General features: G+C 34.8%; 3 protein-coding genes across 14 annotated transcripts in view; 1 reads left to right on the plus strand and 2 right to left on the minus strand.

Moving 5' to 3' along the window:
• Positions 1 to 1,101: 1,101 nt before the first annotated feature.
• On the plus strand, positions 1,102 to 11,241 carry mRRF2 (mitochondrial ribosome recycling factor 2). The gene is made up of 13 exons (XM_090112610.1): positions 1,102 to 1,316; positions 1,999 to 2,127; positions 2,507 to 2,644; positions 3,132 to 3,320; positions 3,755 to 4,263; positions 4,555 to 4,644; positions 5,211 to 5,397; positions 6,426 to 6,581; positions 7,747 to 7,969; positions 8,409 to 8,526; positions 9,120 to 9,215; positions 10,040 to 10,186; positions 11,060 to 11,241. The coding sequence occupies exons 1-13, from the start codon at positions 1,175 to 1,177 to the stop codon at positions 11,219 to 11,221; spliced, it is 2,286 nt and encodes a 761-aa protein (XP_089968736.1). The 5' UTR covers positions 1,102 to 1,174; the 3' UTR covers positions 11,222 to 11,241.
• Positions 11,242 to 11,432: 191 nt separating this feature from the next.
• On the minus strand, positions 11,433 to 18,578 carry LOC149900894 (AMP deaminase 2-like). Its single transcript, XM_090112735.1, has 16 exons — positions 18,477 to 18,578; positions 17,891 to 18,086; positions 17,407 to 17,526; positions 17,095 to 17,193; positions 16,462 to 16,648; positions 16,155 to 16,280; positions 15,652 to 15,850; positions 15,047 to 15,178; positions 14,486 to 14,649; positions 14,038 to 14,161; positions 13,674 to 13,840; positions 13,026 to 13,146; positions 12,553 to 12,726; positions 12,171 to 12,281; positions 11,697 to 11,834; positions 11,433 to 11,444 (listed from the first exon to the last, which is right to left on the minus strand). Exons 1-16 carry the CDS (start codon positions 18,576 to 18,578, stop codon positions 11,433 to 11,435), a joined length of 2,172 nt encoding a protein of 723 aa, XP_089968861.1.
• A 3,496-nt stretch (positions 18,579 to 22,074) lies between these two features.
• The window catches only part of LOC149900895 (AMP deaminase 2-like), a 40,853-nt gene continuing 37,622 nt past the window's right edge, over positions 22,075 to 25,305 (minus strand). For 10 of the 12 annotated variants that reach the window (XM_090112074.1, XM_090112083.1, XM_090112076.1 and 7 more), the window contains one exon: positions 22,075 to 22,256. In XM_090112074.1, coding sequence (XP_089968200.1) covers positions 22,149 to 22,256 — 108 coding nt within the window. In that variant the 3' untranslated portion in view covers positions 22,075 to 22,148. Of the gene's footprint in view, positions 22,257 to 23,094; positions 23,129 to 23,594; positions 25,103 to 25,305 lie in introns of those variants that run through there. The other 2 variants (XM_090112084.1, XM_090112085.1) reach the window with 2 other exon arrangements.

The raw sequence follows: 25,305 nt of genomic DNA on the forward strand, positions 1-25,305 counted from the left end.
AATATTTTCAAATAGATACGAGTCTAATGGTCATCTTAAGCATTAAAATATTTTTGTTTGTGAAACGTATGAAAATTAAAGGGCTGATAGACGTAGGAACTTTAAAACCGCGGTTTTAAAGTTCGCGTACTTACTCGGCTCGACGTCGGTGACACACGCAAGAGCTTGGTCAGTAGCTTCTCTGAGCTTCTCGCGTGTCACCGATATCGAATGTCTCTATGTCATCAACAGAGGGAATTTTATGTTATTCAGGAATTAAATATAGACATTTTTAATTTAATAACCAGCACTTATTTTTAAGTAAATAGCATTCTAACAAAATAAATGTTCAAAAATTGAAGGATATATTTTCGTTTTTACTATTATATTTTGAGGGTACTTTACAAAAAAAGAGCGTGTGCGCCGAGCCCACGCGTCAGGAGTGAAACTTCCTTGGCGTGATTCAAAGATACCTTCGCCAATATTCAATTATATTATATTCATTCATATTAATTATATTAAATTATTTTCATAAAACTAAAAGAAGAAGACGAAATTAATTGAACTTTTGCACTTAGTAACACCTATTATAGCTAGACAGGCTAGGCTCGCGGCTCGCGGCGGTGACAGACGTGCGAGCGAAGGCGGGCTACGAGTAAAATTTCAAACATGTTGGATCGTCAACGAACTTACTCGATGGTTTTTAAGTATGCGTACTTGGGGTGACACACGAGCGAAAAAGGTCGTCGAGCCACAAGTTCGCGTACTTACTCGTACGTTTGTCACCCCTTTTATGTATAGTCGTTTATGCTCTAAAACTTCATTCTTTCTTATTTCAAATTTGGGTTTGTATGTACATGGTTTGTAAGAAATATTATTCTAAAGCCTCCAGAAATATTTTCTATTCTTTCTTTAAATTATTAAAGTAATATATTGCTGAAATCAGTCATATATAAATGTTTTGACTAAAGACATGGTCCAAAAACGTTGTTAACAACACGGTTTTTAACGTGTTTTTAACCAATTTTTGCAGTCAAAAGTCGTTTCGTCCTGCAATTACTTTTTTAATCTGTTGTATCTGTGGTACGCATGTCACTGTCATTTATCAGGTCGGTTGTCAAATTTAGAATCAGATGTTTTGGTTCAAAAAGCCGAAATAATACATGGAAAACATTTAATTTTCAGGCAAATAAAAATGAGGACATATTGCCTTATGAATTATTACAGAAAACTAATAAAATATGGACAAATACGCGCCTTTTGTAGCAAGCTGGGTGCGGATCAAAATGGAATAGAAAAAATAAGAAATATTGGAGTTTTAGCCCACATTGATGCAGGTTAGAAGATTACCTAAATCTTTACCATAATACAATTATTGTATTTATCATCCAAACTTTAAAACACAATAATATTTTCTGGGTAAATAATAAATTAATTTAGCTACTTTTTGATAAAATCAAGTTCAAAATGCTGAATTTTTTGTGCACTGAATGTCTCACGAGTCATTTAAATTTTAAAGTTTGATAAACAAGTATAAGCTCATTACTTTAAATGAAATTTGTAATTTCATCTGATTACTTTAGCTGTTTTTTACTATACTATTACTAGAATAATTATTTAAATCTTATACTGTATTATGCAATATTTGTTGGTTAATGTTCCTTTAAGCTGAAGTATACTATTTTGATTTGCTTTCTTTTAGAATTCCTATTCTACCCAATACTACAATATACTGCACTAGCTGTGCTCCGCGGTTTCACACACATTGCTCTGCTCCTGTTGGTCTTAGCGTGATGATTATAGCCTTCCTCAATAAATGGGCTATCTAACACCGAAAGAATTTTTCAAATCTAGCACGTTCAAACAAACAAACAAAAAAGCTTTATAATATTAATAAGAATAGATTACAATAGAAAATCTAATGATGACTAGTGCAGGGGGTACATTAATCTTTTTATTTTGAAAATCTCAAAGACTAAATTAAATCAAACACTAATGCTAGTAATAAAATACTTTTAGGCAAAACAACAACAACAGAACGGATGCTGTTTTACTCTGGCACAATCAGAACAATGGGGGAGGTGCATCACGGCAATACTGTGACTGATTATATGGAACAGGAAAGACAGAGGGGAATTACTATTACCTGTAAGTTTTAGTAAGCCGTAATAATTATAAAAAAATGTGCATGTGTTTGTAAATTGTAAAATCCGCTCTTGTTGGTCTTAGCGAGATGATTATAGCCTTGATAAATGGGCTATCTAACACCGAAAGAATTTTTCAAATCAGACCAGTAGTTCGCGAAATCAGCGCGTTCAAACAAAAAAAAGCTCTTCAGCTTTACAATATTAGTATAGATTATTGATTTTTGTAATTAACTACCAACTTTGTGAACTTTGTATATTAATATTACATTTAATAATATTTATTTTTTAACTCAAATTGAATCAAACTCCGGACAGTTTATAAATTACAAAATTTTATTTCTTTTAATTTCTTATCATAACTTTATGATTTTTAATTACAGCTGCCGCTGTATCTTTCCCCTGGAACGGCTATCAGATCAACTTAATCGACACCCCTGGACACATAGATTTTACCATGGAGGTGGAACAGAGCTTAGCAGTGCTGGACGGAGCTGTCGTCGTTTTAGATGCTTCTGCAGGTAAGTAATACTAATAGTTTAAAAATTTAATTTATATATTGTGTTGATATAATGTTTCCAATTAGCTACAACTCACTGCCCGTAAGTTTAGCGCTCTCCTTGAAGTGGAGGGCATCTATTTGAACGAAATAAAGGCGAACTTGCCATAAAACATTGAAGGTCACCGCTAGACTTACGTGCCGCGTCGTCTAATAGTTCCATTTCTGCAACAAAATTTAATGTGAAATTTCAAGTGACAACTTTTGCAGTGGTTCTTTAGCTTGTTTGTACATTCATTGTAAATTCAATGTCTCAAAAAATAATGAATATTATGGTTGGATTTGAACTGTAGAACTCAGATTTATATTTAGATAATGAATGCATTTTATCCTGTACCCATAACCCAAGAAATGTAATAATGTGTATGAGTGTTCAAAAGTGCAGATATACTATGCAGAAACTACCCACCAAAAAAATTATTATTCCTACATGAAAATGTCCCCAACAGGTGTAGAAGCGCAAACATTAACAGTATGGCGTCAAGCGAACGGTCACCGCGTCCCTCGACTCATCTACCTCAATAAGATGGATCGATCGGACGCAGATGTGAAAGCCTGCGAGAGATCCATTTGTGATAAACTGAGGGTTATCCCTCTGATGCTGCAATCTCCGGTGGTACATGAGGGCAGGCTTATTGGTGAGTGATAGTTTATTTTCTTCATAATTTATAGTTTATTTTAATGAAAGTAATATTACTGTTTCATCTCTAAATTATTGTTGATATTATTCTATTGATATTGGAAAAACTTTTGATGATTAGATTGACAATCAGACAAAAAACGTCCAAAACGCATGTTGCATTGTAAACTCGACTTTATTCAATTTGCATAAGGTTGAATTTATATTGTGTATGTTGACTTATAGCTAACTTAGGTCATAAAAATTAATGCTTTTGATACATTTTGTCAATACACCTTAAAGATACTCTTGTTTTGCTCTATTTTTTGTTTTTTTTTTGACAAAATTTTGTCAAAATTTGTTAACCGTAAAACCGTAGCAGATGTTTTATTCAAAAAAACAATTATTTTTCATGTTGGAACACAAAACTGAGCCAAATAAAATTTATTATAGGTCTGATTGACTTAATATCGCTACAAGAAATCATATGGACATCTGGTAGAGGGCAGAACTTGTCACGACGAAAACTCACAGAAGCAGACGGAAAGAAATGGGAAATCGCACTCAACGACCATAGACAACTCATAGACACGATCTCCTCTCTAGACGATGAGTTGGCAGAGACAATAATCCAACAGGAATCATTGGATAACCTTGAAACCAAAGATATATTGAACGCTGTGCGCAGATGTGCCATAAACATGAAGGCATATCCAGTAATGTGCGGCAGTTCATATAAAAATATTGGGGTTCAAACATTGATGGATGGTATTATATCTTTTTTGCCGCATCCAAACGAAGGGAGTAAATTACAGAAGTTTTTTGGCGGGGATTTGAGTGCTAGAGCATTTAAAGTGCAGCATGATGATCAAAGGGGTGTACTGACTTTCTTGAGGCTGTATAGCGGCGAGTTCAGTAAGGGGCAGAAGGTGTATAATATTGCCAGGGATATGAGTGAACAGGTAAGACATTTTTATTTATAGATTAATTCGCATTTTATGTGGTTTTTGTTTGCTTTTACTGTGTTTTTCTGTCAGTAATTTTGTTTAAACTTTTGATACTTCATGAATTCAATTCAAAGTATTCTCTACTCTCTTAGTTATTGCAATTTCATTGGTTTACTACTTGCAAACTACTTACAAAGTAATGAGTGACCCATCCATAGACTTACCACGCCTTAAGACGCTTTCCGAACAGATTATTATTTATTAACCATTAAGTATACACATACATAATTTTAAAATTATTTTCAGACAGGTTCATTGTACGTGGCTCTAGCTGATGAATATAAGCCAGTGGATAAAGTAACAGCTGGCAATATCGCCGTGGTCAGTTCTCTTAAAGTAAGTTCTTATTACAAATATTTACCATTATAAAATTTGAAATCTGAAAATGTGTATGAAGAAAAATAATTCATAACTAATAAAGTTATTATACTATTTAGTTTTAAATGGATAATGAAGAAAGTTTATGCTTAGAAGATTGATCTGTTGAACAGTAACCAAAAACATTCATATATGTACTTCATTTATTCATTCAAAAACATTTATGTGAACCATTGGCGTACTATAAACAACAAGACTCCCACTCGCCAATTGTAAATCTACTCGACTGATAATAAATACGACTCATAATCGTGGAAAAATATCCGCGCCGCATTTTATAAAATATTCACTGAAATGAACACCTTATTTCGTGGCAGCAATGTTCAAAGTCCATTGTATCGCTCGATATAAAACTCTGCCGAATACACGCGTAGGCAGAGATTAGCTTCAGAAATTTATTATTGTATATTGTACGACTGTACGTCGATAATGTCAACTTAAATTTTTGTCTTATTTATATAGAACATTTTATTTATTAAAAAATATCAGACAACACAAATATTAACAATATAAAAATGATATAGGTAACAATGACAGGTGATCTAATAACATCAACCAACGCGGCGGCAAGTCGAGCCAAGTCTAGACTTCGGGAAGTGCTAAAAGATCCGAAAACGGCTGAACAATTAATGATGCCAAGTGCTAAGCAGCGCTTGCAGGCGATAGAAGAGCCTAGTACTGATGAAATGGCCGACGCGTTGCTGGGAATCGGTGAGTTTTAGGATAAATAATGAGCGTGTGTACCGAGAACGCTTGTCAGAAGTGAAACTGTTTTGGCAAGATACAAAGATACCAAAATCGTCGCATTACTCCATGACGTGTCGGTATTTTCTTTGAAATTTTACTCTCAAAGTGCCTTAAGAAGTTTCACTTCAAAAAAATTATCACTCTCTTTTGAAACATTTCTCTTGTGATATCTATTCAAGTTTACATGAATATTTGATCGATTTAAATATGTATTGTAAAGTTGGATTAAACTTCTGATTGAAAATTAAACTTAAAATTGATATTTTGAAATAAGACAATGTACAAGGTCAGTTTTCTATTTTTTTACAATAATTTTCACTCAATCATAATACAGTTGAGAAAATGAGAATTTCCAATCAATTATTTTCTTCACATGATGAGGCAAAATATTTATTGTTGTCTGCCTTAAAAAAATATCTTATTCGTTTTTTTTTCCTAACCGATTATGAATAGTTTCGGGCAGTATGAAAAAATCATAATGCACTTATCCGAGTGGGCGGTACAAATCAAAGAATAAAAAATTTATTTACCTTCTAATAAAATATTATAAGAAATAACACGGAGGCAAGAAAACAATATTTATGGGTTCTATACTCACTATTACATAAATATAAATTTATAAAGAATAGAAAAAATTCGATCACGAGGCGGGACACGAACCCCCTTTCGCGCCATTCCGGGGCGGATGCCTGACCAACTCAGCCACTCGTGACCCGCCAGAGCAATCGAATTTATGTAATAAAAGTTAGATGGCGCGCGGTGTGTCCCTTAGACACATAAAACTGAAAGAATAGAATAAATTCGATCGCTCTGGTGGGTCATTTAAATGGTTTATAAATTTATATTTATAAAGCATTTGAATGCCATAAAACCAAAAATATCAATTTCAACTATTAAATAAACAGAAATGGTTTTTATATCTTGTCCAATAGCCTATAGTCTAAAATATGTTGTTTATTGGACAGCAAAATCAATTTTCCACCAATTTACAGGTACAACAATCCCAGAGCCAGTATTCCTCTGCTCCATAGAACCACCAAGCGCTGCTTATCAAACGGCATTAGATACTGCACTCGCTGAACTGCAGAGAGAGGACCCCAGTCTGCGGGTTACGAGTGATGAGGAGACTGGGCAATTGGTGTTGGCTGGTGGGTAAAAAATTCCAGGTCTTATAGTGGGGTGCCTACTTTAGCAGTTGTTATCTTTTGGTCAAATAGCTGCTTTAACCTCCGATTGTTGCTTATCAAACGGCATTAGATACTGCACTCGCTGAACTGCAGAGAAGAGGAAACCAGTCTGAGGGTTACGAGTGATGAGGAGACTGGGCAATTGGTGTTGGCTGGTGGGTAAAAAATTCCAGGTCTTATAGTGGGGTGCCTACTTTAGCAGTTCTTTTGGTCAAATAGCTGCTTTAACCTCCGATTGTTGCTTATCAAACAGCATTAGATACTGCACTCGCTGAACTACAGAGAGAGGACCCCAGTCTGCGGGTTACGAGTGATGAGGAGACTGGGCAATTGGTGTTCGCTGGTGGATAGAATATTCTAGGTATAATAATATTTATATAAATAAATTTTTAGTGAAAAGCCTGTTTTGGTATATCCCAATAAGTTGCTGCAAGAAAAGCCCAATTTTGTGTTACGTGTGATGAGGAAACAAGGTTCTGGCTTGTCGATAGAAAGTTTTGGGTGTGTTGATTCGAATCTTCGCATTAAATCTACTAATATTATAAAGCTGAAGTGTTGTTTGAACGCGCCTAATCTCAGCAACTACGGGTCCGATATGAAAATATGTAATAATATAAATATGATATGTACTGAAAATGTGTAAACTTATTTATGTAACTGATGTGAGAAAATAAACTCTTATTTTTTTATTTAAAAGTTCTTTCGGTGTTAGATAGCCCATTTATCAAGGAAGGCTATAAGCTCTGTATCATTACGCTAAGACCAACAGGAGCGGAGCCACGCGGATGAAACCGCGAAGCGCAGCTAGTAGAAAATAAGTCATCGTTTAGTTTAAAAAAGCCTCTCACTGTGTTGAACGATTGATATTTTTTAGAATGCCGATAAAAATAATGGGTAAAATTTATTTATGTAACATCTAGCTTTTATAAAAACATAAGCAGAGTGTTAAAAATCTGGCAATGTCAGTTATGTATTCAGAAATATTGATGTTAAATTTAGTCACAACCTAATTTGACAGCCTTCCCTTATTTGGCAGGTAACCTAACCTCTATTTTAAGTTATTGAATTAATTTGAAGGTTTGATACACCTTTTCCCCTCCCCCTTTTAACACTCGATGTATTCCAGGTATGGGTGAATTGCACTTGGAAATAATAAAAGAGCGTATAATCCGCGAGTACAAAATCGAAGTAGACCTCGGTCCGCCACAAATCGCGTACAAAGAAGCGCTGATTGGTTCAGCCAAGTTCACATTTAACGTGGATAGGAAGATTGGCAGCTCGAGACAGATGGTTAAAGTGACCATGTCAGCTAAGAAAGTGGTTGGAATACCGCAGAACAAGATTTTGAGGTTGGTTGAAGGAATAATAATTGTTTTTTTATAGGCAACAAAAACAAAAATAAAACTTCCTAAATAATTCCTCCAGCAAATTGATTTTCTTTTTAATTTTGCTTAGTAAATATTATCCTAATGTGTTTAAACAAAAAATGACCATTGCAAGAAGAGATTATTTCTTAAAAACCAAAATTTTTGAGACTCGAATTAAATAAATAAAATTATCATAATTAATTGATCAATCGACTCATCACTTTCAACGGCAGACGAACCCGTGGGTAAAAGCAAGTATTTCTATAGTTTATGTGTCATTCTGGTAATGAACCGGAACTTAACAAATATTATCAAAATGGCTATCATGTGAAATAGTAACAAACACATACCCATATAATTTTCGAAACTTTCGTATTTATAGTAGAATTATTTCTAGTATAAAATTATCATCTACCCTCAGATTCGATAAAACAGCAGAGAGTGCAGCGAATCTATCGCACGTTTCGCCGCGCATCGAACAGGCGATCCTCCGCGGTGTGCAGTCGGCTGTACTACACGGGCCTAAACTTGGCTGTCCGGTACGTGCTTGGCCATTGATAATTACTTTTTATTCTCTTAATTTTCCTTCACACACTTTTTCTCTCCTTAAATATTCTTTATACAAATTGCTTTGGCTTTTACAAACACCGCACAGTATTGTGTATTTAAAATAAAACAGAATTTTAAACGACATCTAACCCAGAAATTTTATCAGAGGAATTATTGAAGTGTAAGTTGCGTCATGGCAATACCGTCACGTCATGGAGTAAGGCGACGATTTTGGTATCTTTGAATCTTACCAATGATATTTCACTTCTGACACGTGTGCTCGACACACACACTTTTTTAAATTAGAGTGAGCAAATGGGCTTGTGCCTGATCATGAGAACTTAATTAACATTTTGTTAACGTGATAACGTTTTTAAAATCGTTTTAGTCGGGTGACATGTTCAGAAACTTGTGTCACACCAAAACCTCACGAGCGCGATCGCAGGTATAACGAGAGAGAGACGGACCGATCTCCCGTCTCATCTCGAGCGCTGCCACCAATAAGACGTTATCACGTAAACATCTCGATCGTAAACCTACTTTACAAAAAACCAATTTTTTTTTATTTTATAACATTATTCAGGTAGTAGATGTCCAAGCGACTCTTCACTGGCTAGAAGTGGGAAAAGGAACCTCGGACACCACCGTCACAGCTGCTACCGTTCAGTGTTTGAGAAAGGTATGTTCATTCAGTTAGAAAAGTACTTAAATAATTTGTTTAACATGAGTAGCTTTATGTATTTAGTTATCAAGCTTATAAACGTAGCTTAAAGGTGTCTAAAAGCAATAATTTTACGACCTAAGCTGGCCGGTCAATTTACACAAAAATAAATTCATATTTGGATTCATTTAGGTAGAATTTACAAAGCGACAAATTTCGACTCTGGATGAATTTTTGTGACGTTTATCATCACAGTCAGGGGTGACCACTGTGGAGGTTGTATGTAATATGCTCTGTAGCGCATTACATTTCTTTTGTGCGATTCAGAGCGAGGTATATCTACATCAAAAGTACCAGCACGGTAAACAGAATACGTACAGTAGCGAAAGGTAGCAGCAACACACATACGCGATGCTGTTGTGTATGTGTGTCAACTGTGTTGTATATTTTTGGTTTTATGGCAGTGCCATAAAAAATCAAATTCAACAAAAAGGTCGCGTTCCATCGTTACAACATTGTAATAATTGAAAAATGTTTCGTATTGGTTGAGATATTTGTTAATTATCTCAATAGATGGCGCAGTGTGTCTCTTAGACACATAAAACTGAAAGAATATAATAAATTCGATCGCTCTGGTGACTGACCCGTGATCCCACGGGTGGTCGAGTTGGTCAGGCATCCGCCCCGGATTGGCGTGAAAGGATGCGGGTTCGAGTCCCGCCTCGTGATCGAATTTATTTCTATTATTTATAAATTTATGTATTGAACATTTTTAAGAAGTTTCGCTACTGTTAGTATCTGTTTACTGTGATACAAATCATATAAACCACGACTCCTATCAGGTGTTCGAACTGAGCGGCAGCACACTGCTGGAGCCGGTGATGTTGCTGCAAGTGGTGTGCCCCGAGAGTCACTCGGCGCGTGCGCTGGCCGACCTCGCGCGGCGCCGCGCCGCCGTGCAGCACGTGCAGCTGCGGCACACCAACAAGGTGAGGCATCATCATCGTCTACGTCATCATCGACAACACTTAGAGCGTATACGCACTATGCGGGTAGCCGCATTGCGGGTAGCCGTCCGGCTGACCGCAAGCACAATTATGTACGTAATATTCATTTCTATGCGCACTGTGCGGTCTGCGGTAGCCGCATCGCAGTGCGCATAGAAATGAATATTACGTACATAATTGTGCTTGCGGTCAGCCGGACGGCTACCCGCAATGCGACTACCCGCATAGTGCGTATACGCTCTTAGGCGATCACCACTTTAATCATAAAAATCGTCATCAAATACAAACTCATCATTTATTGCATTCCAATACATTTTTACATAGCTCCCTTCATATATAGCTCCCTTATGACATATGCAGTTGCAGCACATTAACAAGGCGACTAGTGGCCTAGTCGTCAATTACTACCCATTTCCTCATAAACGCGTAGAGGTATTAAATTGAAATTCATACCAAATACTCAGGTCTATAATACCTTTAAGCTTGCAGGTTTGTACGGAACCCTCGGTGCGCGAGTCCGACTCGCACTTGGCCGGTTTTTTTTTAAACTGATCGCTCAATTCTTCGGCTTTCAAAAAAATATCAATTGAATGTTAACAGTGTAGTAGTATTTTCATAATTAATTGTTTTTGGTAAAAAGGCAGAAAATCTTCATATTAAAATCCGTCATAGCTCAATAACCATCCATTTTTGACCCCTGGTTAATTGGACTTAATTTGTTGCAAATGACCTCTAGTATAACCCCTTTGAAGGATCACGTCGAATTACCAGTCACCCTGTATAAATTATCACTATCAAAAATATCTTATTTTTAGGTAAAATTGCATGTACAAAAATATTTTTTATCTTTCCTAGGTGATAGACTGTCTAGCACCGCTCTCCGAGCTGCTAGGCTACTCTTCCACGCTGCGTTCGCTCAGTTCCGGGCTAGCAACTTTCACTATGGAGTTCCACTCTCACAGAGAGATGTCGCCTTATGACGAGGAAAAGGCCATACGATCTGTTACCGGCTTTTGAATAAATTATAAGAAATATTATTTATTTGATTTTTAAAATAAGTTCAGATTCGTATTAGTAATATCAAATAGTGTCTTATACATTAGTATGGTTTGATATTATTATATTTCTTGGAAGTAAAGTGTAAATAAAACAATGCGTGAAACATAAATAGTTTATTGTAAATAATAAAAAGATTCGAATACAGCAAAATGTTTTATTTCAGTCATAATCACGTTACACCCTGAAACAAAGAATTTTGATATTTTTAACACGTCTAAAGTTCTGTTTTATTAAGGACGACCATTCAAGAATGACAATTGAATTGGAAAAAAATTGAAAAATAAATTTATTTTATCTAAAATGCAAACAGGTGAAGCAAAAAAAGTTCAGTATTGCAAAAACAATAGCAGCAAAAAGGCCTCCAGTTAACGCAACTATGTATTCAAAAAAGAAATATTTATTCAAAAACCTAAAAAAAAGATTTTATGAAAACCTTAAAAAGATTGTCCAGTTCGTCGAGTAGTGTCTCATGTCGGTAAGCGAGCCGCAGGTCGGGCACGTTGGTGCGCGTGATGTCGTTGCCCTCGGGGCCCTCGCGCTGGTACTGGGGCCCCAGCCAGTGTTGCTTCATCTAAATATATAATTAGAGAAATTAGTGCAATTATTTGAGCTTAAATTATGAGAGAACGCCAACATCACATTCATTTTTGTCATGAACGTCATTTTGATCAACGATCCTTGGCGTACTATTACAAATTACTAAAGAGAACTACTACGTACTACGCTACTACGTATGCATTAGAACAAAAAAAGCATCGTTGATCTAGTGGAAAAAAAAGTACTCTAAAGAATAAAATATAAAGAATTGGATGATCTTTTATTGCTCTTCCTTTCTCTTCCCTTAATTTTCTGAACATTTTTTTGAAAGAAGATCAATGACGAAGTTATAGAATCTTATGAAAAATACCTCATGCGGGAATCCAGACATGATGACAGAGTTTCGCGCCATCTCGCACATGTCGCACGCGCTCAGCTTCCACGCTTGAGCCGCCACGCTGTACTCTTCTATCAGTGGTTCCTATAACAATTTACTGTTATTTTTGGTAAATACGATCGAAATAGGGAGTATATTATTAAAATGCAAACTTAAAATGTTTAAATGAAAAAGGTAAATATTATGAACGCCCGGATCCAGAATACATAAATCAACAATTTTAGGTTGACAGGCATTTTAAGGACACCCAAATGCAATGCTCAATTGTGTGATTTTTCATTAAAATTAAAAAGTTCAGAATGTTCAAATATGAACCAGTCAATATTATAGTTCAAATATGAAACAGTCCCCAAACCTTTGTATAATGAAACTGTAGAGGGTCATCAGTACTCAATGTGACCTTCAGTCCTCGCTCGAAGTACTCCGGCAGTGGGTTGCGGTGGTAGCGTAAGAACAGCGAGTTGTTACTGAGGGGGGACATCGCGATGTGGATCTGTGCCAGGTAATATGCATATTGCAACGCTGGTACCTAGGTGACATAGAAATCATATTTTACATATACAAAATTAGTTAGATTGTTAAGAGTGTTCCGAATTATATTTGTTTTTAACTGTCATAGCTTGGAATTTGGAATTATGCCCAGATAAGAGTAAAATCCTAGATTCAATACAAACGAGCTTCTGGATATTATACTAAAAGCGGAGTTACCACGTCTAAGTATCGTATTGTAAATTATGATTATAAACAAAGCTTCAGATCTGAACTATCTCTACCTACATACATTAGTAATTAACCTATTATAATTGCAAAAATTGTAACTCAAAATACCTTTCTCAATATGAGTCCATGAGAAATATTTTCTGAGAGCAAGAAGCCAGCGCTAAGATGAGAGGGTGGTCCAGCTTCGCCACAATGAGGCCGTAGAACAAAGGTGTTCATGCCGCGTTCTCTGTATGTTCGATTAATTAAATCATGTAAGGGACAAGGGTTTAAGTAAAACATTTTCTTGAAGCGGTTTTTAAGAAGGCCGGATTACTGAATCTGGCCAATTAAGGGGGTATCATAAAATATTTCTGTGAGCAGTAGAAGCAGTGGAAGACTTGAACATGAAACCATGCCATTCGCTTTAAACAAACCAAGTTTAAATGAGAAATATTTCTGAAGTAAGAATATTGTCACGTCATATTTACCTACCTATCTTAATATATATATAAATCTCGTGTCACAATGTTTGTCCTCAATGGACTCCTAAACCACTTAACCGATTATAATAAAATTCGCACACCATGTGCAGTTCGATCCAACTTGAGAGATAGGATAGTTTAAACATGTAGGTACCACGGGCGAAGCCGGGGCGGACCACTAGTTGTCTATAAATTGGTGTTGCAGATTTGAGTAGGTACCTATCATGTGGTGTTAAACGTAAATTTGCAATGAAACTCTTTATCTTACTTTTTGTCTTTAACTTCAACTTACTTCCTCAGCTGGTTCAAAGTGACCATATTAGCGTACATATAGTACAGATAGTACGCATAGGGCGGGTTCTCCTCGTCGTTCCATTCGGCGGGAGGCCGCATGTTCTCGCTCAGGATTGGATTCTCGGGTTTAGATTCATCGTCTACGCTGTCGAATCCAATCACATGCTAGATGAGAAGAAAGAAAAATATAATGGTCATTTTATACGAGAGGCATTTCCATTTTCCTCTAAAAATCCGCTGAATAGTCCGTTCTACTTGTTATAATTTAGGTAACTAGTGGAATAAGTTTCTCGAGCATTCTTAGGTATTCTATTTTGTAAGCAGAAATTAAAATTAAAACTATAGTTTTATTAAAATTTTACCGTGAGGAACTTGTGAAGTTCAATATTCGAGTCCGGGTTGATGGTCACGTCGAAGAGTGGCTCAAATAGATTGCTCAGGAACTCTTGGAAGTTGTTCAGCAGCTTGTTGATGCGGTAGATGTCGCTATAATAAAGTAATAAAATAAATAATGTGAATTGTGAACATGTATTTCAGATATTCACGTTAACATAGAAGAAATAGAAGTAAAAGTAAAATATTTTTTTAATTATTTTTTAATGTTAAGACACACATTACAGTCAACAAAATAAATTAGTTAGATATTAGACTAAGCTACATCAGTTCATGCCACTGATCAACACAAGCATGTGTGTTCAGCTTGGCTAAATATTATTATTTAACTTGCTCTTTAAACTGTTTATTATTTAGTTAATAAAACAGAATAAGTATTTCCTAAGTTAAGCTCTTACAAACAAAAGCTATACGCACTACAGCCGTGGCACTTGCACGAGCCACCTAACGTGCGTGGAGTGCACTCCGTGACGCAGCGCCCACGACGCCAGCTTGCTCCACTCAGTGCGACCCTTGCAATAGATCGAGATGCGTGGCTCCGTGTATGTGTACTTGTTCTCTTCTAGATCGCTTATCACCTCCTGGATTTGGATTAAACAAGCTTAATGTGTTAAAGGGTTTAGGTCTACCGTCTAGGAAATTTTAGATATAGGTTGTAAAGGTAGTACAACCATACTTCAATAGGGATACAGTAGCTTTGGTTTAGAGATTACTCTTTTAATTGACTAAATATACGATTTAAACCAAATATCTAAAATTTTGTTATTAAATTTTGTCGCAAATTAAATAAATAAATGAAATTATTTAATTTCAGGACATGTGTTCCCATATGGAAGTTACAATACTTAATACATATAATGGAAGTATACAAAATCAAGATAAAAATTAAAAACAAAAAAAAATTAGTAAGACGTATTTCTCTCTGACTCTACAATTTCTTAGTTCTTACCCCTGTAAAAATAATGAAATTTATTCTACCTTAATAATCCTTGCGAAATAGGTGCCGTTCATGTAGTTATCCGTTTTCAGGAACACCTCTCTTAGACTGCTCTCACCAACAGGATTGTATTTCGCGTTAAACTTGTCAAAGCGGTGAAATGTGTTTCGGTCCTATTGTTAATGACAACAATAACACAATTAAAATAATTAACTAAAACGCATTACAATTAAAACACAATAATGCTAGAAATTATGCCATGAAAACAAGAAGATTGAAGACGTCACAAGCACTTCATAGTTTAAAAAACAAAGTCGCTGTCGCTGTCGATGAGGTTTTTGAAGAGAAACTTCTGCGCCCTGAGAGTAAAATTTCAAGGTCACGTCATGGCAATTCCGTCACGTCATAGTGTTAGGCGACGATTTTGGTATCTTGAAAGAAGTTTCAGTTCTGACACATGTGCTCGGCACACACGTTCGTTTTTTTAATAGATATCTTATCAGATATCGTATTATCAGATATAGGTAGTTTTAGTATAATAGAAGAATAAATTGTAAAGTGTTCTACAAAGCGGGCGAAGCATCGCGCGGAGAGCTATGTGTTATTAAAAATTGAACATTTCATGAAACAAACTCATCACACTAACCGCGTGCACATCCAGCAGATCCACATTCAAATCATACGCATCCAAATTCATATCCTCGAACACGGAGCGTAACGTCTTGGGCACGCCGCGATGCATCGCCACCACTTCGCTGGCACACGAGCGGAGCGTGCGTTTGATGAAGCGGAGTAAGTGCTTCTGGTTCATGCTTGATGCTGCGTGGATGTGGGTGTCCACTTTTCTGGTGTTTTAATTATTGGTGGGTTAGGTTGAATGGGTTTGTCTATTGTCCAGAGTGAATTATTGTTTTACTATATTTTATTGGTACCAAATAGGTCTGGTTGAGTATTTGCATGAGGGAAAGAAGTAAAACTACAATGCACGTAAATGAGTTTATTACGTTTCTTGAATATTTCATGATAGCAGAGGTTTCTTCATCTATCGTTTTACATTCAATAATTGTATGCAATTTGATATTTTCCAAATGGTTAAAAGAACCTATAAGTACGAGTTTGATGATAAAAATAATTAAAAATTTAACTTACCTGACGTTATAAAAATCTCTATGGGGCACAGCTTTTTGTAGAGCTAGCTCATGCAATTCGTTTAACAGTACGTGCATTTTGTACTTCGAAGACAGGTAGCTGAGACGGCGGTAGCAGAACGATTTCCTAGGAAAAATAAGTTTCTCAAATTATATCTAGTAAAGTCAAGAATTTTCCCGTGATTTAAATTTCATTTAAATACTTACTCAGTAACCTAAACAGCGTAAAAATAATAGACTTCTATATTTGTATTTGATATATAAGAACAGCCAATAAGCTCTAAAACTTAAAAGTATAAGGAACTTACAGTGGGCCATCCGCCACCATGTCAGAGAGTCTCGTCAAATCCTCGACGTACTTCTCAAAGCTGATGTTCCTGTATGGCAACGGATGGTGGTCGGCCAAGTCATTCTCATTTCGATACATGGTCACCACACCACGCTCCCAACGATACAAATAGTGGCAATCCGGGGGTATGTTGCAGCTCCAGGGATCTTAAATAAATTGAATTAGAATTATGCAAACTCAGAATCTCTGGACTGCGCTTATTACGCATATTCAGCATATATTATCTTGAGTTTATGATATACTAGCTTACCGCCCGCGGCTTCGCCCGCTTTGTCTAAAACCTAATAAATTATATACTAAAACCTTCCTCTTGAATCACTCTATTTAAAAAAAAACGCATCAAAATCCGTTGCGTAGTTTTAAAGATTTAAGCATACAAAGCGACATAGGGAAATAATATAAAATATAAAAAAATATAAATATAAAAAATAGTACATAGAAAATTTAAGACCATCTTACAGCCTCGAATTTTTTTTTTCTTTTTAATTTAAGCAAATAAGCTCCTTAATAATTTTTCTTTTCAACTTAACAATGTTGTACTGTTTAGATTTAATTTCACTATAATTCATTGAAAAGAGAGGAGCCAACATACCCGAAGTTTTAAACATACGGTCGAGCTCTTCTTGACTGTCGCACGACTCTCGGTGTATGCCCGACTTTACGGGGACAATTTGGGCAATCCTAGACATCACTGGAAACGGTATTTAGTGGTCATTATTTTGGTAAATGGACATGAATTCAGAAAAAGCTGGATTGGATTTTTTCCCAACTTTCACGTACAAATGATATTGATGTTACTCTGTTTTTCAAATAATAAAATATGGAAGTAAGTATTGAAAGAATGAAACTTTTCTATATTATGGTCTTAAATGAAATAGTTATTGGTTTTTGATGTTTTACTAACAGTTAGTATCGGACCTCGTCATGCTGGTCATACTGGTCATACTGGGTCTCTCCGGGAGCGGGAGGCATAGCTCTTCAGAGGAGCATGTCGTTAGTCGTAGATACTGCTCAGCTTGAGAATCTGTTATATTATGGCCAGTTTTTACTTAAACATTTACGATGTTTTCATTGGTTCTACTTTGTATTATTTTGTAGGAATTATTTATTTAGTTTCTGTTCGCCTACCTAGCATATAATTTCTCAGATTTATATTATGCATTGAATTGTTAAAACTCAAAACTATCAATTCCGAGCTAACGATTGGTCAGTAATTATCGAGTAGTATATAGTTGATTTTCACTTTCGTCACTGAATGATTACCAGACCATAAAGCTTTCTATTCCGTTGTACAAACATTTTTTTTTAACTTCCAATGGGAAATAAAACAAATGTTAAACAATATAAAATCTCACAACAATTTACATTCATTTTCTATATGTACTAACTCTCAAACTTAATCATAGCCCCTCCGAAGTTCATGGAGGTCTGGTGGTACGGTCCCCTTGGCGGGGCTTCATGGTGGTCCAGATAATAAGCAAGTCCCGTGGGGAACGATTGGTAGGAGATATCCATGTACTTGCGACGGAGGTTTAGTGCGTCTATCAGAAGGGTCGCTGCTCGCACCAGCTCGTCGAATGGTACCTTCGTAAAATGTAGACTCAAAATTACTACTGGAGATATAATCGCTTGCTTTTTTACAGCTCATGTAGAACTAATAGCTTAACGTTTCATATAATTTTCAAAAACTGTCATATTTATTTTATTTGTGCCAAAATAGTTAAGTACGTAATAATTAATATAATTTCATTGTTTTTATTCTCCTAACAAAATTAATTTAACTGATATTCGATAGTCCCTATAACATGTTCAATTATGCTTGTAGAAAATCTTAAACTGCGGTACATAATTATTGTAGACGGTTAAACCGCATATTATTTAGGTTACTGACCGACTTGTTTTAAATACCCATATTTATAAAATTATTTATAACTTTCTGTAGAATGATTACTTAGTTGAACAAGAGGTAAATACCCCAGTGACATGAATTCCGCACACAGAGACTCGCTGAAAAGGCACGGTGTTGCGTCCCCGACCGTCCCCCGGTCCGCGCACCATCAGACGCGCTGACTCCATATTCGTCCGAATATTTCTACAAAATGTATTGAACCGATAGACTAGTTGTAAAGCTACGTATGTGTATAATTTGTTCAGTGTTGAGAAACATAAGAAATTGAACGGCTCTACATAGAGTTAAATTTAATAAAGGAAAAGATTATAAATTAAAAGTTGTTTATTTTCCATTTCCTATCATCATATTATAATTTTCAGAGCTCTTTAAGGTTCTGGTTAAGTGCTGAGTAAAGACTAAAGTATTTCTTAGTTAATTATCGTACAGCTTAAAAGTGAGTTTTACTTTATAGCAACTTTGAAGTGTTGGTAAAACTTGACCGCAACCACTGTACCGCGCCCTAGGTATGTGCGGTAAGGTAAGAAAGAGCATGAGTTAGAAGTTAGATAGAAACGGAACGGTAGGTATTCTCCCCCGCCTCGCCGCGCACATACCCAAGACAAGCGCGGATCCAGGGGGGGGGTCACGGGGTCATGACCCCCCCCTGGGCTAGGTCCACGACCTAAGTGGACCACTAATTTAATATTAACTTTTTTAAATTAACAAATTAATACTGTTCAACATGATTTTTTTATTGAATTTTGGGACATAAAAGTAATATAGAACAATGAAATCAATTACAAACCGTAACGCATAGAAGAGCATATAACAACAATTATAGAAAAAGTTTATTAGGGTCGACCTGTGGTCGTAATTTAAGGACAAAAAACAGGTTTTTCGATTTATGAAAAAATCTATAACTGCGGAATAAAGTGTAATGGTAAAGTTGTATGTAGATAAGTAATTAATTTTTTTTCTACAACTTTTGTTGTTACACTTTTCACACAAAACCTCAAATATCGAAATATCCCAGTTCGTGGGTAAGACATAAAATAGCAAATTTTTTTTTAAATGAACAATAGAAAATACATTCAAATTACAACAAAAAATCGGCCAAATGCGCGTCGGACTCGCGCACCGAGGACTCCGAGCAAACATATTTTTTCATTATGTTGTATCTTACAATTTTGTTTAAAGGATTTTTAATTTATCTGTGCTTGTAAGTGCTTAAGTCGTTGCTTTTAACCAAATTTCAAGACTGTGTTCACGGGAAGTACCTTGTAGGTTTTGATTGATGATTCCCTTGCAAGTATAGTTGCGAATTACAGAATATGCGGCTTTAATTGCTTTTTCTTCAGATTGCGTTGACATAGAATTTTAATTAAATAACAGATTTAAGTTATTATAGACCTGAGTTCTGATGTGAATATCAATTAAATACATGTAGACGTGCATGAGTAAAGGGATTGTTAGTTTAAAATGATTTAAAAAATATATTTTTATTTAATTTAATTAAATAATTAGGGTATTCGAAGTTATTACTACATCTGTGCTATAACACGATACTTTTTACTCAATTTCAAGACTGTTTACGGGACAGGGTGCTCCCTGCAGGTATTGATTCCCTTGCTAATGTCGAAATCCTACGGTCTACGGTCCCTTGACACTGTGAAAAATTCAAACGTTTTAGCCAACGCAATCAAAAGATGCAGCTGTAAATGCTGAAATTTTTCGCAAAATTCGACACTCCCTAAGAAATCAAAACCTACAGGGTAGTTCCCGAGTACACAGAGTCATGAAATTTAGTACAATCAAACGTCTTATAACGCAGACTAGCTTACTACCCGCGGCTTCGCCCGCTTTCTCTAAAACCTTATAAATTATATACCCCTTGAATCACTCTATCTTTAAAAAAAACTGCATCGAAATTCGTTGTGTAGTTTTAAAGATTTAATCATACATAGGGACATAGGCGCAGAGACAGCGACTTTGTTTACTAATTGCGAAAAGCATGAATTTTTCCTTAGATTATAATATAAAAAAATATTTTTAAAATTTTTTAACTTAGGTACAACCCTGTTACTCATGAACGCTGTATTAACTGACATGTATTAACTTGATATTCATACCAAAAACTCAAGTCTATAATATCTTTACGCTATAATAAAATCAAACTTCTATGTCAACGAATCAGAAGATACAGCGGTAAATGCCAAAAAATTTCGCAAATTTCGACATTCGCAAGGGAATCAAAACTCAAAACCTTCTGGGTACTTTCCGTAAACTCAGAATCTTGAAATTCGGTACAAAGCAACATCTTATAGTACAGATACAGGAATAATTGCAAAAAATATATATTTTTCAAGTTTGTCTGCCTGTCAAGACCCTTTTTCTCAGGAACGCGTGGAGGTATCAATCTGAAATTCATACCGAATACTCAAATCTACGGTTCCTTAAAGCTGTGAAAAAAATCAAACGTATAAGCCAACGCAATCAAAAGATACAGCCGTTTATGCTGTAAATTATCGCAAATATCGACATTATCGCAAGGGAATCAAAGTCTATAGGTATTGTGCTACTTGTGTCAGCACAGATGGAGGAAAAATTGCTAAAACATACATTTCATGCTTATCAACATTCGCAAGTGTTGCCAGGAATCAAAACCTACAGGGTACTTCCCGTGAACTCAGAATCTTGATATTTAATCTTTATTTAATAGAAACTTACGTCTTATAGCACAGATAAAGGAAAAATTGCAAAAAGCATACATTTAATATTAAAACATATAAAAATGTTTGTACGGAACTCTTGGTTCGCGAATCCGACTCGCACTTGACCATTTTTTTTTAAATCTACGTATCAATTAAATTACCAAAATATAGCTTTTAAAAATTGCCCACGTCTATGTGACCCCCCCCTGGCACTAAGGCTGGATCCGCCCTTGACCCAAGACGCGGTACAGCCACTGCGGTCAAGGTATAGTCGTGAATAGAGAAAAGTAAGGTGGTAAAAGATTTGCGGATGCGTTTCGAATACTTACGATCTCGACTTATTCCATTTTTTACAATCCTGCTTTGTACCAAACATCTTTAGTTTTATTTGCGAAACATGATGTGTATAAATAGTTTTGTACACTATGTACGTATAAATTTTATTTTGAGTACCTACATTTTACTGAATTTTTAAGATTTGAGATTGAGAGTTGAGTGAAGGATTTTATGACTACTATGCAATTGTCACATCAATACCAATCTTTAAGTACAGGTTAGGTTTTATATGTATATACATATATGCGAAATATATGGTCCTTATTTACAATTAAAATAGTAAGCTACAGGGTGTTTATTTCATCTACTTTAAATTCTTTTGCCGAAATTATTGAAATCGGTTAACTGGAGGAAAATAAAATTTTGTTTGCAATTTTCGTGATACATTATGTGTAAGGTGTTATTTATGAATAGTCTATACGCTATAGCACTAAAGACCCTACCTACGAGATCAGTTGAGATCAGTATTTACTGATTAGGAAATTTGGGATGAAATAAAAAGACATTCTTCGATAAAATCTTTATTTATGAAAAGAAGTACTTAACCTAAAGCTTTAACACATTTCTTACAATAAAAAGCTTATAGTATACGTATTAATACACAAATTATAAAAAAATAAAAAATATGTATTTTCAAAAAAACACTCGCATACAAAAGTGTATTGACATTTATTTATTTATTTAATTCTAGCGTGGAAATGCATAATTTCACACGAGAGAGGGTCGTTTGAGACTAACAATTGGTGCATTGACGTTAGGAGGGGGAGGAGTGGGGGATTTGGCGTCGTTCCGCAGCAGCCTGAAGGATTGGCGTGCCTGTAACATTCGCACGATATGAATTAATAATAAATATAGTAGTTTCATAATGAGTTAGTACGGCAAAACTACTAAATCTGAATAATATAGAAAGAAATTTTTTTAATGAACCTAGATTTATAAAATTCAATTAATATTATGATATTTTATAGAGATTAATGATACAAATTAGTTTAGTTGAACGTGACAATACGTGAACATCACAAGAATTTGTATGATGTTTTCATTTCGTATTATAATTGTAGTTATACCTATACATTTGCTAACAAATCTTAACCCATATAAATAATAATTAAGACAAAATTAATTGTTAACACAGACAAACAAAAGCACCCACATCTTAATTCATCGTAAAGTGTAAAGTGTATTCATTATTTTTATTATTTAATAAAATAATGAATACACTTTTGATCATGACTGTACTTACGCAACTTAGATGACCTCAGCCTTTGGAAAAGTAAGAAATTATCTTATAGCTATAGGTTATTGAAAAGATGACGCAAGAATGCCTGATAGGAAATTTGCCAGAGGGATGGGTTCAATTTTGTTTTATTTTACCTTCAATTTTAATGGTATAGGGCAAAATGCTGTAGTGTCATTAATAAGTGAAGATCAAAATGATAAGAACATCATTGCTTATGTTATGAGCATTATTACTGACACACAAAAATCCATGCAACGTACATTCGTCAACACAAGTGTGTCAAAATAATATTAAATTTAATGAAGGTACATCAATCGTCTTTTTATATTAATATAATCAATTAGACATGTTTTTAGTATTTTAAGGTGGTCAAGCAATGATTTTTATTATTTAGACACACATCTCGACGTGTACCTTAATATGGGATGGGCGTCCCACTCCTCTTTATCTACAGCACAAAAAAATATATGTTATTACTCAAATAAGCAAGTTTTACCCTGTAGGCTTAAAAATTTTGTATCAACTTTATTATCTATCTCTCTAGTTACCTAATACTTGTGAAGACTACTATTAAATTACCTTTCTATGCCCTTTTTATATTTAAACTAGCTGCTCCCCGCGGTTTCACCCCCGTGGCTCCGCTCTTGTTGGTCGTAGCGTGATGATATATAGCCTATAACCTTCCTCGATAAATGAGCTTTCTAACACCGAAAGAATTTTTTAAATCGGACCAGTAGTTCCCGAGATAAGCGCGTTCAAACAAACAAACAAACTCTTCAGCTTTATAATATATATTTAAATTTTTTACTTGATAAAGAAAAACATATTTCTCAAATAGTTAAATATTTTGTCAGTAAATTAAGTAAACAATTTCCAAGAGGTCTTATGATGATGATATTTAAATAATAAATGTGTTTCCGTATGAGCAGCTTTATTTCCAACAACATGATAACATTCACTTTCATATAATATAAATTGTATAATCTATAGCAAATCGTTTATACATTGCAAGGAGAGAATAAGTACATGTGGAACATATTTAAATTAAAATGCAAAAGAGAAATTCTAGTTACCATTTGTAGATTTTTAACGTTGTAAGAAAGTGATAGAGCTATACAAGAATACCGTGCATCTCTTTCACACAACGTAAAATATTTTTTGATTGTAATATCATGAAATGATTAAGTTCGTTGTGTAGTTCATATTTTGTGATTATTTTGAAGAACAGATCATGGATGTAAATTATGTACATGTTTTAAAAATTAATGGTAAACAATTGCAAAACACTTTTCACACCAAGTGTACCGGGAATACAAAATTAACTGTATTTGTTGATTAGGTTACGGTTTTAATCAAGCTTCGAAATATCTCACTTTTTGAGAATATTGAGGTGTCCAATTTTTTTTTCTATTTAAAAAACATGACAAAAAGCCTAATCATTAGAATTATGTATTCCCGGTGTTTTAATGCAACATCATCCCAAGCAAATAACAACAAAAACACTAACTTTTATTAACATTAAAGGGATCATTTATTATCGATACAGACGTTTTGAAAAAATATTAAATTGATTATAAATAATTTCTTGAGCCTATTACTGTAAAACTACACTACATACAAATGTTACACTTTTGATATACCAGGTGAAAGGTAAGACGTCAGACGAATTTAGACAGGAGCTTCTATTCATGAAACTGAACAACTTTTGTTCTACAACTTTGCTGAATTCGTAAAAAAAAAAATTGGACTTTGTAAGGACACTTCGCTAATCAGCTGACCGATTTCCATACTAAGTCCAAATTTTTTTCTACGAATTCAGCAAAGTTGTAGAACAAAAGTTGTTCAGTTCCATGAGAAGAAGCTCCTGTCAAAATGCGTCTGACGTCTTACCAGTCACCCTGTATAAAAGACCAAGGTAAATCTCTATTTGATGATTGGATCCTTATTACTAAATTATTCGTCTTTGGAGGCACTTTGTTAATAACAGGAAGTCTTTAAGTGTAAAAACGGAGGAATATAAAAACTACATGTGCAATAATTACTCATAATAACGTAATAACTATTAAAATTATCGCCAAAAGTATAATGTAGAAAAATCATGATTTTACTTATAATAAAAAAAAAATATTAGTCTTACACGCTATCGATCGAAAAGTATAAAAAAAACAAATAAACAACCATAAAAAATGTTACCGATTAAAAGGTTGAAAGTGACAAAAGTTAATGCAATCCATTCGATTAAATACACTGTATAGCCTCACCTAATTATCACATTGGGGGAAATCTTACTCGATACATATTGGGGCAACGTTACCCAAGCAACAATACATATAGCACGATTATTATTTATATATAATTTTATATTTTAGCACGTTGTATCCACAGTACTGCATGTGGTCTAATGACTGGTCGACATTCCTTCCTGAAATTGTATGTGATATTTCAAGGCAATGTTACAGGCGAAGACGAGGTTTAATATTGTATTGAAGTGGGGAAACTTTGGGTAAATAAAACAACAGCCACAAACAAAACAGAAAATATACAAGGGTTACAAACACAACATACATTTGCAAAAACAACACAAATAGAATATCATCCATGTTTGGAATGTACAGAAATGCTAAC

This window comes from Colias eurytheme, chromosome 18, assembly GCF_061535395.1.
Source record: "Colias eurytheme isolate Ceu_HAF_F1 chromosome 18, ilColEury1 Martin Lab GWU primary, whole genome shotgun sequence".
NCBI classification, from domain to species: Eukaryota; Metazoa; Arthropoda; class Insecta; order Lepidoptera; family Pieridae; genus Colias; species Colias eurytheme.

What these genes read in the sequence shown, in the direction of transcription:
- LOC149900894 (XM_090112735.1), bottom strand. Translation starts at nt 18,578, where the DNA reads ATGGAGTCAGCGCGTCTGATGGTGCGCGGACCGGGGGACGGTCGGGGA. An exon ending in ATTTCGCAAGGATTATTAAG is followed by an intron (nt 14,650 to 15,046) that starts GTAGAATAAATT and finishes ATCCAAATCCAG; the next exon opens with GAGGTGATAAGCGATCTAGA. An exon ending in ATGGACTCATATTGAGAAAG is followed by an intron (nt 12,727 to 13,025) that starts GTATTTTGAGTT and finishes TATGTCACCTAG; the next exon opens with GTACCAGCGTTGCAATATGC.
- mRRF2 (XM_090112610.1), top strand. Translation starts at nt 1,175, where the DNA reads ATGAGGACATATTGCCTTATGAATTATTACAGAAAACTAATAAAATAT. An exon ending in ACATGAGGGCAGGCTTATTG is followed by an intron (nt 3,321 to 3,754) that starts GTGAGTGATAGT and finishes AATTTATTATAG; the next exon opens with GTCTGATTGACTTAATATCG. An exon ending in CGACGCGTTGCTGGGAATCG is followed by an intron (nt 5,398 to 6,425) that starts GTGAGTTTTAGG and finishes ACCAATTTACAG; the next exon opens with GTACAACAATCCCAGAGCCA.